General features: G+C 34.9%; 1 protein-coding gene across 2 annotated transcripts; it reads left to right on the top strand.

The window, feature by feature from the left end:
* Window positions 1-80: 80 nt before the first annotated feature.
* LOC123269297 (polyamine-transporting ATPase 13A3-like) lies at window positions 81-18,596 on the top strand. 2 transcript variants are annotated; one of them, XM_044734897.1, is made up of 6 exons: window positions 81-400; window positions 6,302-6,386; window positions 13,879-14,106; window positions 14,178-14,477; window positions 14,551-14,755; window positions 14,853-18,596. In XM_044734897.1, exons 1-6 carry the CDS (start codon window positions 385-387, stop codon window positions 18,243-18,245), a joined length of 4,227 nt encoding a protein of 1,408 aa, XP_044590832.1. In that variant the 5' UTR covers window positions 81-384; the 3' UTR covers window positions 18,246-18,596. The 2 variants fall into 2 exon arrangements, with proteins under 2 accessions (XP_044590832.1, XP_044590831.1); XM_044734896.1 differs by lacking the exon at window positions 81-400 and adding an exon at window positions 4,693-6,229.
* Window positions 18,597-18,891: the final 295 nt, after the last annotated feature.

Below are 18,891 nucleotides of genomic sequence, written 5' to 3'. Positions count from 1 at the left end.
AGGTTTTGTGAGTATATATTGTATATTATATTTATTAGGGGGGCCTCTGCTTAGTTGAATAAAAGTCTAATCAGTTGCGTGCTGACACTTGATGAACTATATCGTGTGGCACGTTAAACATTTAATTTTTAACATGTGATTTCCATAATGGCGAACGGATTTTCGGCAATTATTTAATATACAATATGCCGATGCCGTACCGCCGGGAATGGAAGTGAAATATATCTTCTTTTTATTTATTGAGTGGTAAATTAATTGCTCGTGATAAATTGGTTAACAAGTTGTTTGTTGTAATGAATTTATGGTGACAAAAGAATTTTTAGACTGTGATATACGAATTGTTGACTAAATTTCAGCTCTTGAGTGGTTTTTTTAACTTACGATATGGATATTATGGACGGTAAGACTTTTATTATTTTTCTTTGTTTTAAATTTTTTATTGTTGTAACATGCGACATAATTTCGTGAATTTAAACATTCAATTAATTTATTTTTTTTTATTTAAATTGTTGCGCATGTGTTCTGTTTATTAAAATTTTTGTATAAAATTCGTGATTTTTTTTCTCAATTCAATTTATTCCTATAAAATATTTTTAACTTCCCGCTAAGAAAATTGAAAATTTTCAAAAATCGGGAAGTTATTGGTTTTACCCCGTTTTTCGAAAATCGGGTTTTCATCAGATCTCGACGTTTTGAGGTCCTAGGAAGCTTTCCTGACTATTCCCGCGAGGGTGTCACTATGTGTGTGTGTGTGTGTGTGTGTGTGTGTGTGTGTGTGTGTGTGTGTGTGTGTGTGTGTGTGTGTGTGTGTGTGTGTGTGTGTGTGTGTGTGTGTGTGTGTGTGTGTGTGTGTGTATGTAAATCTCTCATAACTTTTGAACGGTTGAACCGATTTCATCGCGGTTGGTACCATTTGAAAGGGCTTCAGCAAAGTTAGATTTCCTGTTAATTTGAACCGATTTGGACCTATAGATTTTGGGAAATTTGGAGAAATAAAAAAAAAATAGGAAAAAAAATTTTTTCAGAAGTGGTTTTTTTGGAATCACTTTTAAACGGCTCTACCGATCGATTCCAAAAACTAATCAGCTCTCAAACTTGAAAAACCACGTCGATCGCTGCTAATCTGGTCAAAATCGGTTGATTCGTTCGAGAGATATCGTGAACGAAAGAAAACCGACAAAAGTGTTTTTTCGGAGCGACTCCGGAATTTCTCGTTTGACCAATTGAAACTTAGAAATTCTTTATGAGGCTTAAAAAACTGTGTAGAATGCCGTCAACCGCGTAAAAATCGGTTCATTCATTCAAAAGTTATTGCGGATTGGAAATTCAAAAAATAGTGTTCTAATATGAAACTTCTATTAGACTTTTGAGCTCAAAGAGCTCAAAAGCATAGAAAAGGTATCTTTTTGAGCTCGGCAAGCTCAAAACAACACACAGAATGTATTTTTGAGCTCGAGGAGCTCAAAAAAAGCGGCCAGGTATTAACAAAATTAGCGGGAAGTTACAGGGATGGCCTTTAGGGTCAACCGTTTTCCTAATTTTTTTTTTTAATTTTATTCCAAATGTCCAAATTTTTTAGTATTGAGTTACAATTATTGGAGAATTTACTCAACGTGAATATTTTAATTTTCTAAAATTTTTTGTTCCAATTATCAAATTTTTTCTAACAGTTGCTAAATAATGTGTCTTATTTTTTATTTTAATTATTTAATTATTTTACCGCGTTATTAATAAAAAATTTTTGGTAAAAATTTTCCTTAAAAATTTTTATTCTAATTATTGAACCTTAAATAAAAATTGTTGTCAAATATTTAATCTTAATTTATGTTGAATTATTTGCGTCATTAAAATTTTTTGGTCAACATTCTTATCAAATAATTTATCTAACAATTTTTGAGCTTGCAATTATAAAAATTGTCAAATTTCAAATTCAAATTTTTTCTAATTATTGTAAAATTAAAAATCTTCAAATTTTACAATCATGATTTATAAATTCCTGATAATTTTATAGAATTTATTAATAAAATAATTATTTATTTTACTTACGATGATAATCATATTTATTGTGTAAAGTATATAAATATATTGTACATTGTGAATTAGTATGTGTTGAAGATAGTCGTCTATATATTCCTATGAACATATATTGTAATAGACACTTTGGAGTTAATTGAGTTCAATAAATTCTCGGCTCATTAAAGAATAATAGATAAGATAGTCTCGTAGGAAAATAATAAAAATTGGTAGAATCATTTTAACAATGTAGTAAGAAACTAAGCGGGTAATAAAGAATTATTTTGTAACACTCAACTAGTGCTCAATAAACATAAGCCATTATTTATTGGAAGAAGATAAATGGTTTAATTTAAATAATGTCAATATTTAATTAATTTTCTACAATTTAATGTTCAATAAGTACATTTTTCTGCTACAAAAAAAAATTTTATAAAATATTACAAATTATATGATAACGATAATAATAAAATTTTGAGAATTTAGATAAAAAAATTTATCATTGCTAAATAATTATTACTTCTGTTAATGATAACTTTTTGGAGGGAGAAATTTATTTATTTTAATTGAAGGTTATTTGCCAATGGACAGTAAAGCGATGAGTAATTTGTTTGGTAAATTTGGTAAGACGTCATGAATTTAAGTGAAACGGAGAACTGAACAGATGATTTTAAATTCAAATGAATTGGTTGTACACAGATGAGTTGAGTAACTAATTGAGTGTGGTAATTTATAAAACTGGAAGGTAGAAACTTGACTATAACTAGACAGCGTAGATTTCCCAAATAAAATCTCCAGGATTTGTCGGTGTAATTTAATAATGCGTTAAATTAAAGAATGTTTAAAATTTCTGTGTTGATAGAATTTCCAGCTAGACTCTATTGTTTATTTAGATATTTGTTAAACAATATTGAAGGCAGGAGGAAAGTGGGAACGAAAGTTTTATGAACGTAGCTCAGTGGTAAATAAAATAAAAAAGGCAGATACTTGTCAGTCATTATCTAAATGAGGTTGTTTAATCGACAACCGAAGATAAATAATTATCCCGAGGAATGTTATTTCGATGATTACAATAAATAATAAAACTCGATGGATTGAATGCCTTTGGAGAGCGCAAAAAGCTTTGGTAATTATATTTAAACCATCTAAGTTGAGTCTCGACCACCGATTTTGAATATTATTTAGCTTTTAATTATCATAGGTTCGATTATTTGTCCAGGTTATTTATCCGAGTTCTTAATTCATTTTTGCTTTAGCAGTCACCCCACCGGACGAATAAAATAAACTTTTAATAATACTTTTCAAATAATAAACGACTTTCCGGTTGTTTGGAGCTGCAAACACCCGCGGTTGTCTTTTTAATTACCGGGGGTCATTTTTTTGGTCAACGGATCGTAGAAAAATAATCAGAGAACCATTTTTGGGTATTAATTACCAAAAATACCCCAGGGATTTATCAAATTGCTGTTTTCCACTTGTTTTTATTAAATTCATCAATAATTTATTAATAATTCCATTCAAAAAATATATATCTATAATTATAACTAAACTATTTTATTTTACAGAAAAATAATAATATGAACACTTAAAAAGTAAAAAAAACTAGATATCCAACCTGAAAAATTTTTAGCAAAATACTATAAAAAAGTCAACCAGAAACTTGTTTTTGATTAATTTTTCTAAATTTTTTGTGACTCTACAAAAATTAATTGACATTTTTTAAATTTATCAAATCCATAAATAATCACTGCAAATTGCTATTGACACAAATATTCCCTTCAATATAATCCAGTCATCAGATCAACTAAATACAAGATAAAAAATCCTTCAAAAAAATCATCGGTAAATTAAAATTACCGGTGGTTATTTTTTTGGTCAACGTATCGCAAAAAAATTATCAGAGAACCACTTCTGGGCATGACATTAATTACCAAAAATACCCCACACTGAAAAAAAAAATTTTTGACTGAAGTGTAAATTTTCTTGGCTTAAGAAAATATTAACGAAGGTTGAAAATTTTCTGAATGAAGTCAAAGTTTCTTGAGCCAAGAAAATTCTTTTCTTGCTCCAAAATAACTTTCGTTTTCCTAAAAATTTTCTTGGCGCAAGAAATTTGTTTTTTGTGTACAGGGATTTATCAAATTGCTATGTTATCCACTTATTTTTATTAAAATCATCAGAAATTAATCATAAATTTTTTTAATAACATCCTACTCAACAACATCAATAAACCTTAGAATTAAAAATAGCGGGAACAACCAAATATCTGATGCACTTCTTATCCAATAGCGTCAATGGAAGCGTAACTATAAATACAATCTTGCATGCACCCACAGTGAGTCACCATCTGCCGTAACACTTATCCTCGTATTATACACACACAAAACCCTTCCCCCACCCGTAAAACTACGTCACCGATCGTCCATTGTCTGCCTCGTGCTCGCCATTTCCAGTCTCGTGCCACTCTTTGTAAATGCCCGCTCTTTCTCAAAAATTTTCCCCTTCTCCTTCACTTGTTTCTCCTCAAACTCCCTTCTTACTCCACGCCCTCCATCCTCCTATCTAAAATTTAAATATTTTCCGCATTTCTTCCCTCAATTCTCAATTATATTTCTCTGATACGTTCAAAGCACAGAATTTTTTCCTCCTACGGCCCTGAGCTCTCCTGCGCATGCTTAAAAATATTATCACTACTCCTCGGTATGTATTTCTGTAAAATAGTGATTGCAATATTTACTTCCAAGTTCGACATTTAATCACAACCAAAATTATTAATTTGAGTAGTTAATTCCGTTAATTCAATAAGGAGCATCAAAAATAAAGACACGCGCGCGCCTATAATTTCCGCCATCTTATTTTTCATATATATATATTTTCAGAATTGTTGAATCAGCGTTTCGGTGGTACTCGAGTATTGCTCATTGGTGATTGCTTAGACAATTAATTAAACCAAGTTGTTAAAACTTTTGTAGTGTGGTTTAGAGAAAAATAAAATAAATTTAAAATTAAGTGGAGTGTTTTATAAATAAAACAGTAAATCATGCATAAAATATTGGGTATGAATAATTGCAAGGTATTTTCAGTGCTTAGAAGTCCCGATGAGGGTGAATCTGATCGCAAAGTCTAAGCAAAAATAACTAAAAGTGACGTAACATTCATTTTAATAAACTCTTAAGGACTTATCAAAGATTTAATAATTAGCTACTTATATTATTATAATTAATACTCTAATTGCAAACGTGTCAGGTGATGCCTTATCTCAAGCAAGATAATCTTGATTAGTTGGAAAAAAATATTAAAAATTGCCGTTCGCGGTATATAGAGTATCTTCACAACCCGTAATGTATTTGCGAGAAAGGGAGCACCGAGGGATTGAATTATTAAAAGCACCTGGATCTGTGACCTCAGGCTCGGAAGCTTTTGCTTCAATTAAAAAATCTTTGGAGCTAAGAACCCGGGTTGGATTGAGCGAATCCAAGGGTGGATTTGGAATGATCCAGGAGGCTCAGGCCGTGATAACACCACGATTTGGGTGGCTCAAGCTTACCGATCCTGGAGACTGACACGAAAAAAGCGACATTAGGACGGCGCGATAGCACTTGCCGTGAGATTATTTTATAGAATTTTTTGTGTAATAAATAAAATAAAATTATTTTGATTTATTAGTAAGGACTTTGGTCTTGATCTCCGATGTCTCTGGTGATTAACAGTTTTCCGGCTGAATCCGGGACTTGATCAGGACTATTATGAAGGGACAACCAAAGATGGCGGGACACCGGTGTCGGTAGCAGAAGGGGCTGCGCTTCCCTGTTGTTTTCCTTTTTTTTTTATTTTGTCAATCCGAGTGATTGTGGATACAGTGCCATAGATTATTATTATTTTTGTTTTTATTATTGTTATCGTTAGGTTAAGATAATATGGACAATTGTGCCGATGGGTAGCTTTTTATTGTTTAAGGTTGTTATGCATTAGTTATTATTATTATTGATGTAATTGTAACTGTTGTATGTAACAATAAGCGGGTAGAATTTATTAAATTTAATAATTAGCTTGTAAGTCTATTGCCAAAATTTTAAGTAGTCATTTTTAACAATGCCGGCTACACCGAATAAGCTCAATTTGAGCTTCGCGCGAAACGCGTACAATACTTTAAGCAACCGTACACCTACGGAAAATGTCGACCCTCAGGTTGAGCAAAAAAAAGAGTTGTTAGAGGGTAAGATTACTTTGGGGTGATTTTTTTTTATTTTGGAACGTAAAGGAAATACTCAAGGGTTTTTTTTTACAGGTACCAGGGGAAACGGACTCCTTCAGCTTAAAAATGGGGTGGATTATATTAATCCGGGGCAAGAGGACCAGATGGAGATTTATGGGTAATTTTTTTTCTTTTAATGTTAAATAAATTATTACACTGGAAAAAAAGTTTTTTTCCACCTAGAATACAAAATATTTTTATCCAATATACGTTTCTTAATATATAAAAAAAACTGGTATTTTTCGTTTGCTTAAATCATTGAAAAGTTGTGCTGATTTATAATTTATTGAAAAATTACCTAGCTGTATTACAATTGATATCATAATTTAGATGGATCCTTGGGTACGAAAAAAATTGCTCAAATGGGATTTACGTAATTAAAAATTCAATTTTTCAATGATTTAATTAATAATTAATTTAATTTTTTTTAAATTGAATTATTATGATTAATTAAATTTTCTTAAATTTAATTATAATTAATTTCATTTTTCTTAATTTAATTATAATTGCTAAATTAATAATTATTAATTTGTTAATTATAATAAAAAAGATCCACAGTATTATAAAGACATCATTTTGGTATTTTGCTAAGAAGAAACCGAGTTTTTTAAAAACTAATATACTTTTTAGTGTAGGAAAAAAACTTTGGAATTATCCAGACAGGAATACCAGTTTTTTTTACTGGAGGGAAAAATTTCCTGGGTGGAAAAAAACTTTTTTTTCAGTGTAGATTATTTAAATATAAGAAATTTGGAAATAAGAAGAATGAAAAAATGAGAATTTTTAATATTTTTTTTTTTACGCCAATTAAAAATATTTAAAAAAATTTTGAAGAACTTTATCGTCTTGATTTAAGTAGAAAAATTTTAAAACAGAAATTTTGATTCATTTAATTTTTTGTCTTGATTCAAGTTAATTTTTTTTTTTTTTTTTTAGTATAATATAGAAATTAAATAGTTAGTCAAAGGTATAAAAAAATGAGAATTTTTAATAATTTTTTGTTTTTTTAAGCCAATTAATAGTTATTTTGTAAAATTAGTTATATCGAGTTATTATGTTGTAGTTCAAATTGAGTGAACAAAGATTTGAACGAAAATATTTATTGTGAACAAAGTTATCGCCATTTTTATCGGAGCCAGTTTCCTAAATTAGTGCTTCAAGGTGTCTATCATCTCTCTATTAGTTAATTAAAAATCAATAGAACAAAAATAATCATTAGATTAATAGTAAATTTAGGACGAAGATCGAAGCTTTATTTGTTGTTTTGGGAATTGAGAAAATAACAGCGTCTAATAGTTTACTCGTGAATTTTGTAAAAAAGAGTAAAACTTTATTGTTGAATAAATTGACATTAAAAAAAAATAAATCCTTGGGTAAAGTATTTGCTTTTTGTTCTTTAAAATTCTAAGAACAGTTTTTGAATGAGAGTGATCACCAAATTTGAAAATATAGTTTTGAGAGTTACAAGTTTTTCTTTTTCTATTATTTTTCAAATTTTATAACGCAAAAACTATGAATTTTATTATAATTTTGAATGAAATGACTTTTTTAAAGTATTTATATTTATTTACTAGACGACCCGGTGAACTTCGTATCACCTACATATATTTGTGAAAAGTATAGTCAAAATTTAATACAAAATTCTTATTTATATTCAATGCAACATAGTTATACACTTAATCAATTTAAAGCTTTTTGATGGACTACATTTTTTATCTTTTTTTGCGGTGCGTAAATATATAAAGATGATGGTTTTCCGATTCACGAACACAGGACGTATAATTTCCCATGCAAGAAATAGGGAAACTCCGATTTGATTCCGTAAATTTTCAACGACTGGCCTGGCGATTTATTTATGATCGTCAGTGCGGTTTGAACATGAGATAGCTCGTCCCACATCTCATTAACTGGCATGACCTTAGTCAGGTTGTCTTCTCCTTGGTATTTTGAAACAATAACAATCAAAAAGTTCTTACGCACTGACAAACTGATAATAGATAAATAGATTTTATTAATCGGCTTGAAATTAATAATCAAGTGTTTGAAAAATGCATTCATTTTCAACCGTTACATTTCCGCAATCATAAAATCAATTAATTAGTTATGTGATTAGCAAAAATAACATGTATAAAAAATTCTTAGTCCGTTGACTGAATAACTACATGTCATGTTAAGTTTTGAAAACCTTACAATGACTTTTTCCCCGCTGCCAAAGAGACGATTATTCTAAGGAAATTTTTATTAAATGTTATTGAAGTTTAATAGATATGTCCTTAATTTCATGTCTCAAAAAGTCCTAGTTTATGAACAAAAATATTTCTTACATTCTACTCACCACTCTGACACAACCTACATATCAATTGAATTATCACGAAATTCGTTTTTGGTTGAAATCTAATCATTGACTAAGAAAAATATTTAAATCGGTTGACCTTGAAGGCCATCCCTGTAATTTCCTGTATCTCTTGAGATTCTTTAAATTTTATATCTGTAGGAACTGTATTTGAAGAATATGAATTTTTTGACAATTATCACTTCCGCACTCCTATGCGGGGGAAGAATTTCGTAAGATCCTATTCGAGATGATGTCTACATTGTAAATAAAAGATTCCAACAAAACTTCGAGTCCATAAAAACTATCGATTGGAAATGAGAAATTTTCATGGCTAACGCCCCCGCAATCCCTTTTAAGGTTAGAATTTGATGAAATCCACTCTTAGCTGAACTTAACATCATAAACGAAGATTCCTACTAAATTTGGAGTCTGTAGAAGTTACAGTTTGAAAATGAAAACTTAACATTCTAACACCCACCCCCGTAATCCTTACTAGGGGTGGGTTGTAAAATCCGCTCTTAGATCATTTCCGCATCACATATGAAAGACTCCACCTAAATTTGACGTCTGTAGGATCTACAATTTGAAAGTTAAAAATTTTCATTGTCAATATCCACCCCCGCAACTCCCTATGGAGCGAGCTATCGTAAAATTCGTTCATAGATTATTTCTATATCTCTTACAAAAGATTCCTACCAAATTTGGGAACTACAGAAGCTATAGTTCAAAAACCGGAATAATTCATTGTTAACGCTCCCGCAATCCCCTTTGGGGGAAAATTTTTTAAGAATTTTTTTGCATACAAACCTTCTCCTAACAATTCTGACGATAACAAAAAAAATTTTAGCTCAATCGGTCCAGCCGTTCTCAAGTGATGCGTGGACATACATGCGGCATTTTATTTTTATTTATATAGATTCAATTCAAAGTGATTTAAAAGATACACAGAAAAAAAAATGTTCTTAAATCAAGTATATAATTTTGAAGAACTTAATATTCTTGATTTGAGTAGAAAAATTCTTGATTTAAGGAAATTTTACTTGATTCAAAAATTTTTCGTCTTGATTCAAGACAATTACCCTTCACCTAGATTTTACTTTTTGTATTTGAGTATTTTAGTTTATTTTTATTAATTACTTAAAAATTAATAGAAACAATTATTGTTATTATTGCGGTGATTATTATTTAATTATTGTATTTATTTAGTTAGTTATATTATATTATTGTTACTGAAAGTTTTGATTAAATTAGAAAATTTGAAGAGTGTGAGAAATTATTTAAAGCCGAGCAAGTTTAGCGAGCAAAAGAAAATCATTGTGAAAGAATTTAAAAGACTGGCAAATTATTCTAAGTCCCGAGCGAGATTTAGTATGGGAAAGCGACGAATGGAAAGAGAATGAAAGAAATGACGATTATTATTTTGTGAGAAATAATTTAGGTAAGCGAATATTTTCTAAGTCCCAAGCAAGATTTAGTATGGGAAAGCGACGAATGGATAGATAATGAAAGAAATGACGATTATTATTTTAAAGAATTGTGTTTGGAAAATAAAAACTTAGAAAATTTTCGACGATTGATGAGCTTGCGCGAGCCTCGACAGAGCAAAGATTTCTCGTTTGTAAAGTAATATCAAAAATATCTTAAGTTCCGTTTTGAAAATAAATTTGATAAGCAATTCTTTCTCGGGAGAATTACTCGGTTAAATACTCTTCACCAAGTAATTCTAGAAGATCATACTCTACCTGGAATCTGAACAAGGCCCAGGTAAGTATCGGGGACCAACCGGATGAAAGTGCGACTCCCCGTGCCGAGGCCTTCAGCCGAGGTACGGTAGGTGATCATAAGCCGTGTAGGTGGGAGCGAGGAGGATACTCTCCACTTGCTCTCAGGGTAGAGTTTAGGGCCCTCAGGGTTGACGGTTAGTCGCCCTGTAAGGAGGAGGAGGTGTTATTGGGGAATAAGTTTTTGCTTTGTAGACCGCGTTTTTGAGTTTGATCCGCGAATACTGTCGTGTATGTTTGGATAGAATGTTCTATTGTATTAGTATATATTACTTATATTGTTTAGATTGTTTATTGATTTTGAACCGCGTTATTAACTTTGAACCGCGAATATGTGTGAAAAGAGTTTCTAATGTATTGTTTATACTGTTTAATTTGCTTATATTGTTTATATTGTTTATTAACATGATCAGGCCAATAAAGAGGTTTCCTTTTTCTTGATTTATTTAAAATGAAGTGTTTTGTTTATAATTTGTTATTTTTGATGCAATCCCTGTTTAAGACCCTGGACTCCGGCGAGAAAATTTCGAGCCGGGGATTTAATTAGAATATTTTATTAGAAAACGTCTTGGTTCAAGAATTTTTCTCTTGAATTAAGTTAATTTTTTTTCCGTGTACATCTTTGATACGACACTGTCGTAGAGTCGGGAAAGTTCTGAGTATAAGTTGATACAAGTCATATTAAGTATGATGTTGAAAATGTTAATTAAAAGAAAAAATTTTAACTTTTTGCAACGCTTCTGAGTAATAATATACAATATTACAAAAAATACAAAATTTTAAGGAAATTAAGCAAGATTGTTGTTTTATAGTATAGTTTTTTTTTAAAGTTTTTTTAACAATTTGGGTGTCTCAATTCACTTGGGTAATTGTTAAATATTTGGAAAATTATTAACTAAATTGACCGAAAATTTGAAGGAAATATCTTCGATATAATACTCAATAAAAAAGCAAAAAAATCGAATTTTTTAAAAATGTAACTCAAATCTCATTATGACGCACAAGTAATCCAGAAATATAAAATAATAATATGTAAATTGTTTTGTATCGTATCGACATTGTAATTCTTTGGCGGTTTACTCACGTTTCTTTCGTAATTCAATATATTACTGGAATAAAAAAAAATTTATCACGTAAGTGCTGATGATAACAATAAATAATTGCGATTGTTATTAAAATAATGTATATAAACGAAGAATATTTAAATTTATCCTCCAAGTTTTCAGTTATTTTTACCATTCACAATTCGCAATGTAGTTTTTCAGATTACGATTGCGTATTCTTTGCTGGTTTATAATAATCTTGACATTGAAAAAAATGTATACATTGTATAGATATTGAAATTGCAATAATCAGTAGATTAAACAATCTTATTAATTACAAACAATAGATTATTTTTTCAGTAATTGTTTAGTTTCACGGTCACCTGATTTTTTTTCATAAGAAATCTAAAAATAAACATTTTTAAATATTTTAAATAAAAATTTTGTCAATTTTTATATTTTTAACGTCCCGCTAAGAAAATCTCAGATTTTCAAAAATCGGGAAGTTATTGGTTTTACCCCGTTTTACAAAAATCGAGTTTTCATCAGATCGCGACGTTTGAGGGTCACAGGAAGCTTCCCTGACTATCCCCGCGAGGGTGTCACTATGTCTGTATGTATGTATGTGTGTAAGTATGTAAACCTCTCATAACTTTTGAATGGCTCGACCGATTCGATCGCGGTTGGTGCAATTCGAAAGGGTTTGTCCAAACTTAGATTTTGAATACAATTTGGATCGATTCGCACCGATAGATTTCGAAAAATCTAAAAAAAAACTGTAAAAAAAATTTTTTTCAAAATTGGTTTTTTTGGAATAACTTTCGAACGGCTTTATAGATCAACTTCAAAAACTAATCAGCTCTTAACCTCAAAAAACCTCGTTGATCGCCGCTAATCCGGTCAAAATCGGTTGATTCGTTCGAGAGATATCGGGCAGGAAAGAAAACCCAAAAAAGTAATTTTTTCGAAATTACTCCGAAATTTCTAGTTCGATCAGTTCAAACTTAAAGATTTTTCATAAGGCTTTAAAAACTGCGTCGAATGCTGCCAACCACGTGAAAATCGGTTAATTCGTTCAAAAGTTATTGTGGTTTGAAAACTCAAAAAATAGTGTTTTATCAACCTTCTATCAAACTTTTGAGCTTGAAGAGCTCAAAAGCATAGAAAAGTTATCTTTTTGAGCTCGAAGAGCTCAAAACGACATATAAATGCCATTTTAAGCGCTCAGGTACGGAATTAGAGGGAAGTTTCAGGGATGGCCTTCAGGGTCAACCGTTTTCCTAATTTTTTTGCAAAAAAATTTACATTATTTTATAACTGTAATAGAAAAAAAATGCAACTGTTCAAAAATAATTCTTGAGTATTGTTTTCATCGAATTTTCATTGAAGAATTTTGAACTATAACGTTGCATCATCCCTTAACTTGCAGCTACCATAATTTCGTTAATTGTTATTATAGCAAAAAAATTAATAGTATATTACACTATTAGGGCAGAAAGTTTGAGATTTCTGCACTGCGCGCCATGATGCCCGAGGCGTAGCCGAGGGCATCACGGCGCGCAGTTCAGAACTCTCAAACTTCTGCCCGTGTAGTGTATACTATGTTTCCTTATAGCCGGTCGAAAGTACGCAAAATATTTAATGTACTGCATCGAAAAAAAATTGATGCCTTCCCCCGACATTGGCGGCACGAGCGAAGCGAGTGCTGCTGGTCGAGGGGCAGGCATCAAATAAAAAAAAATTAATGTAAAATCAAATGGAAAATAATTAACAAACATTTTTTTTGAAAAATTTTTAGATTAAATAAAACTGAAATTTCTTGAATTCAACAAACATAATAAAGATTATTCTCGGTTAAAAATAAAAAAAAAAAAAACGAGCATATTATCTGAAAATTAACAATAATTAATAAAAATTAAATTAAATAGTTGTTACTGCGTACATTTTTCTAAATAATTCATTAATTAAATAAAGTTGATCCACTTTACACACGTCACTGTCAAACTGAATCTTAGTACAGTACAACCTGGTTATAAGTTACATCGGATGATCTACTCACTCTTACGGCAGTTATATCTTTATCTATATCTCCATTTATACATAAAATATTTCATGTAGAAGAAATAAAGAAATATAACCAAGTTGTATTGTACTATCAATCGTAAATGATCAGCGTAAACCAAACATAGTTAGTAACAAATGACTAATGTCAGTCGCGATAACGAAAGCATTTTATGCTCCCGCTGTTATAGAGAGCGAATGTGTAGCTTTACCAATGCACGAATCTTTAACTTTCTGCATCGAAATAGGTGCAAAAGATGCGTACTTTCGACCGAGGTATAAAGAAAAATTATATTCTTGATTCGCATTTACTTTTTTTCTGTGTAGTAATACTTAGAAAATAGAATTTTTCAATAAAATTCACCCCCCCAATAAAAACTTTAATTTCAGATACCGCAGAAGCAAAATTTTCACAATAATAACCTGGATTCTAATAATAGCAACTGGAGGTCTCCTGCGGCTAGTGTTCCACTGGGTACCACACTGGATGTTGCGCGCGACTCACTCAAAATGTCCGCTGGAGGAAGCGGACACCGTGCTGCTTGTGGAGCGGTTCCTGGGGAAACACGCGTACTACTACGTCAAACGAGTCAAAACTCTAACTGCTGCTGACGTATCGTAAGAACCTAACCTTACTCCCTCTATCTACCCTCAAACCTCTATTTTATTCTAAAACCAAAAACTTTCAGGAAGAACGCGCTGGACAGCGAAACGCTGATCGACGAATCGTGGACCGGATCAGGCAGCGTGAATTCGACAGACCTAGCCGGAGTGACCACTATCGACGACTCCCTTAAACTGTCGGTCCACTTGCACAGCGGCCATTTTAGACAGGTGTCCTCCATCTTGATGTTTACATGCAAGAAACTTGTTTACATCTGGGACACCGAACGCGGGGAGTTTCTTAAGCTTGCCGGGCTAGATTTCGGCGTTTCTACGTCTACGTTGCACCAAATGCCGGGACTGAGTTCTCAGGAGCAATTCCTCAGGTGAGAAATAAAAAATTCAACTAATTTTATTTATCCTGGTCTCAAAAATTAACTGCAAGGGCGGAAATTACAGGCGAAGCGTTTACGGCAACAACGAGATAAAAATCCCTCTGAAAAGCTTCCTCCATTTGCTGTGCCTCGAAGCGCTGAATCCATTTTACGTCTTCCAATTGTTCAGCTTCTGCCTGTGGATCGCTGACGATTACTACTACTACGGACTAGCAATCATGTCAATGTCTTGCTTCGGTATAACGATGGCAGTAGTCCAAACCCGTCGGGTAAGTTAATAACTCGATAAATTTAACTCTTCGGAGTATTTATACCTCCAAGGATACAAAGAAACACTTTCAACTCAATTCTAACCTTCGATTATAGAACCAAGAGAAGCTCAGCTCAACAGTCCACTCATCAGACGTCGCGACAGTGATGCGAGACCGCACTACTGGTAAAGCAGATTCCATAACTTCCGAGCGTCTAGTCCCCGGCGACATCCTTGTGATCCCTCCCCACGGTTGCCTGATGCCCTGTGACGCAGTTCTGCTCACTGGAACCTGCATCCTAAACGAATCCATGCTCACCGGCGAGTCAGTCCCAGTGACCAAAACCCCGATCCCCTCCTCTTCAGAGCTGACCTACGACACCAAAGAACATGCAAGACACACCCTCTTCTGCGGCACCAAGGTCATCCAGACCCGGTACTTCGGGGGCGAGAAAGTCCTAGCCGTGGTCATCAGAACTGGATTCACCACCAGTAAGGGAGAGCTAGTCAGGTCAATAATGTACCCCCCGCCAGTTGACTTCAAGTTTGAGCAGGACTCCTACAAGTTCGTCGAGATCCTCGCCTGTATCGCGGTAGTGGGTGCCATCTACACCGCTATCTCCAAGTCCCTTCGTGGATTGCCTACTCGAGACATTATCCTAGAAGCTCTGGACCTCATCACCATAGTAGTTCCACCAGCTCTGCCCGCTGCCATGACGGTAGGTCGGTTGGTCGCCCAAAGCCGCCTGGAGAAGCGCAGGATCTACTGCACAAGTCCAAGGGCGATCAACGTCTCCGGGTCCATCGACTGCATCTGCTTCGACAAGACTGGGACCCTTACTGAAGACGGCCTCGACATGTGGGGCGTCGTCCCATCAACTGACAGGAAGTTCCTTGTCCCTGTCAAGAATATCGTCAGCCTACCAGCCACGGAACTCTTGTTCGGGATGGTCACCTGCCATGAAATCACCATCATCGACGGCAACCGGGTTGGAGACCCCTTGGACCTCAAGATGTTCGAGTCTACTGGCTGGAGCCTCGAAGAACCCGACGTCTCCGACAACACCAAGTTCTCCATGATGTTCCCCAATATCGTTCGTCCACCCAAGGACTCAAAGCTGCTCAACCAGTTCTCTTTGCCCGGAATTTCGCCGGCTCACCAGAATTCTATCGCTAACTCCGAGGTCGAAAACATGTCCTTGAACAACCTGGCGGCTTCTGATGCAGAGTTAGCGGAGCAGGGCCTGGAGATCGGGATCATCAGGCAGTTCCCTTTTACGTCCAGCTTGCAGCGAATGAGTGTCATCACAAGAACGTTGGGCGCCAATCACTACGATCTTTACTGCAAAGGGAGTCCCGAGATGATCCAGTCCCTCTCGATTCCAGAGTCAATCCCAGCAGACTTTGCGTCTGTCCTCCAAGAGTACACTTCTGAAGGCTACCGGGTGATAGCGATTGGGCACAAGCCGCTGAACAAGCTGACCTACGCAAAGGTCCATCGGCTAAGTCGGGAGTCTGCAGAATCCGAGTTGAATTTCTTGGGCTTCGTAGTACTGGAAAACCGTCTCAAGCTGGAAACCACTCCCGTAATTGAAGAGCTGAACCGTGCTTGCATAAAAACAGTGATGGTCACCGGGGACAACATCCTCACTGCGCTGTCAGTCGCTCGGGATTGTGAGATGATCAAGTCCGATATGCCAGTGATTCAGGTGACTGCAGTTCAAATTGGCCAGCAGTCTCAGGTCTACTTTTCCCGTAGTGACGTCTCTCCAATTCCATCAAGCATCAGCGAGATAACGGATCTGAACAGTATTGTTTCTTTGGAGATCGAGAGCCGGTCCTTCGTTCGTCCAGACAACGCTTATCTAGATGACTACCACAAGAACAACAAGTACGTGTTTGCAGTAACTGGCAAGACCTGGGCGATCTTGAAACAGTTTCATCCTGAGTTGATCCCAAAGATCGCGACTCGGGGAGCTATCTATGCTCGGATGTCTCCAGACCAGAAACAGCAGCTGGTCCAGGAATTGCAAGGCTTGGGATACTATGTCGCAATGGTTGGAGATGGTGCTAATGATTGTGGTGCGCTTAAGGCTGCCCACACTGGAATATCTCTGTCTGACACGGAATCTTCAGTGGCTTCCCCGTTCACCAGTCGGGAGACCAACATCTCTTGCCTCCAATCTGTGATCCGCGAAGGCCGGGCTGCTTTGGTTACTTCTTTCGGGATCTTCAAGTACATGGCTGCCTACTCTTTGACGCAGTTTGTTTCAGTGATGATTCTTTACGAGATTGACTCCAACCTGACGGATTTTGAGTTTCTGTATATTGACCTGCTGATCATATCGATCTTCGCGTTCTTCCTGCCCAGGACGGCGGCCTACGACGGACCGCTGGTGAAGGATCCACCACTGACTAGTTTGGTCAGCACGTCGTCGATCCTGAGCATCGCCAGCCAAATGATTATCGTTACGATTTTCCAGGTGCTAAGCTACTGTAATCTCAAGCAGAACGTGTGGTACGAGCCCTTCAACGTCGAGAAGATCGAAGACAAAGATGATGTGTCCTGCTATGAAAACTACACGCTCTTTATCATCAGCTCGATGCAGTATATCATTCTGGCAGCTACTTTTTCTAAAGGACATCCTTATCGGAAGAACATCTTCACTAATCACGGTCTTCTAGCCTCGTTCATTTTGCTGTCGTTGTTCTCCAGTTACCTGGCGATCTGTCCGTTCCAATGGCTGGAGACCCAGTTTGAGCTAAAGATGCCGCCAGAGATGTCCTTCAGGGTGAGGCTGGTGCTGTATGGAGCGGCCAATCTGGTGATAGCGCTGCTGGTGGAGCATCTGGTGATAGACTATCTGATCTCGGAAAAGCTTCGGTATCGTTGGCACAACTTGGACAAGTCCAAGCGTAAGTTTCTGGCACTGGAGCGAGACATGGCCAGGAACACCAAGTGGCCACCATTGACCCAGGAACCACCAACTCCTGACGCTGCGGCGGTTCCGGATTTGATCAGACGGAATACGGTCACTGAAATCAAGATCGAGAAACTCGTTCCGGAAAATGTTCCATTGACACCTGCAAAAGGGTTCCTTGGAGGAGGAAAGAGATCACTGACAATGGGAAATAAGTTTGGGTCAGCAAGAGAGGTTACACTCAATCCGACTAGCTTGGTTAATGACAGGAATACAGTGTCAATGCAAATTGTGTCTTGCTGTGAAAATGAAGAGCTCAAGGATATTCCTAAGAAGCTAGTGAATAGAAATGGGACTGGATATGGTGGTGGTGATGGTAAAAGACGACACAACTCGGAGTCTGAGAACGGAATTGGAAGAGACAACCCGCTCGGCACGCTTACGTCGATAAATCCGATAGCGACGTTACCCAGAAACCAGTCAGCGATTTACCAGAAAATTAGGGAGGGAAATTCGGAAAGGGTCAACAAAAGCGAGGATCTCAGAAGAGGGCAGAGTGTATTGGAGATGGATGTGCTGCCATCTTGAGATAAGCTGATGGCCTTTGTTTGGTCAAAGGGTTTTATACTGAGGTTAATTGTGCTGATAGTATGACACAGGACTATGAGCATTTAATTTCATTTTTTTATTGAAGTCAATGCTGCCGTTTTAGAGGGTTGTTACTTAAATTATGGTGCTGTAATCAATTTTTTGATTTGGAATATTCGGTTGATTGAAAGTATGACTAATATATGTCATATATAATCACATCTGATCATTGGAAAATTTTACGTTTTCCTATTTGCCATTTCGCCATAATATATGATAGTAAGGTAAAAGCCCCAATATATGATCATGTACCAGTATATGATCACTCCATGTATTTGTATACCTATATTTGCGAATATAGATATACAAATACACGGAGTGATCATATACTGGTACATGATCATATACAGGGGCTTTTACCTTATATTATCGTATAGTCTTATATCTTGATCATATGTCATCATATAACATCAGATGTTGTTAATATAACATCACATAATATAATAAAGCATCCAATATTGTATGTATGTGATCATATACAATCAGATGTTACCAGATATTGTTCATATACAATCATATACCACCAGATATTGGTCATATACGGTTTTTTATCATCAATTAGCATCAGACATTAATTATATATGAT

Source organism: Cotesia glomerata, linkage group LG7 (genome assembly GCF_020080835.1).
Source record: "Cotesia glomerata isolate CgM1 linkage group LG7, MPM_Cglom_v2.3, whole genome shotgun sequence".
Taxonomy (NCBI): domain Eukaryota; kingdom Metazoa; phylum Arthropoda; class Insecta; order Hymenoptera; family Braconidae; genus Cotesia; species Cotesia glomerata.
Note: the sequence above shows the minus strand (reverse complement) of the source record. Positions and strands in the feature narration are given on the sequence as shown.

Bases quoted from the DNA above. Each gene is read 5' to 3' on its own strand.
- LOC123269297 (XM_044734896.1), top strand. From the start codon at position 6,106: ATGCCGGCTACACCGAATAAGCTCAATTTGAGCTTCGCGCGAAACGCG. The intron at 6,387-13,878 runs GTAATTTTTTTT...CTTTAATTTCAG, and splicing joins GACCAGATGGAGATTTATGG to ATACCGCAGAAGCAAAATTT. The intron at 14,756-14,852 runs GTAAGTTAATAA...CTTCGATTATAG, and splicing joins CAGTAGTCCAAACCCGTCGG to AACCAAGAGAAGCTCAGCTC.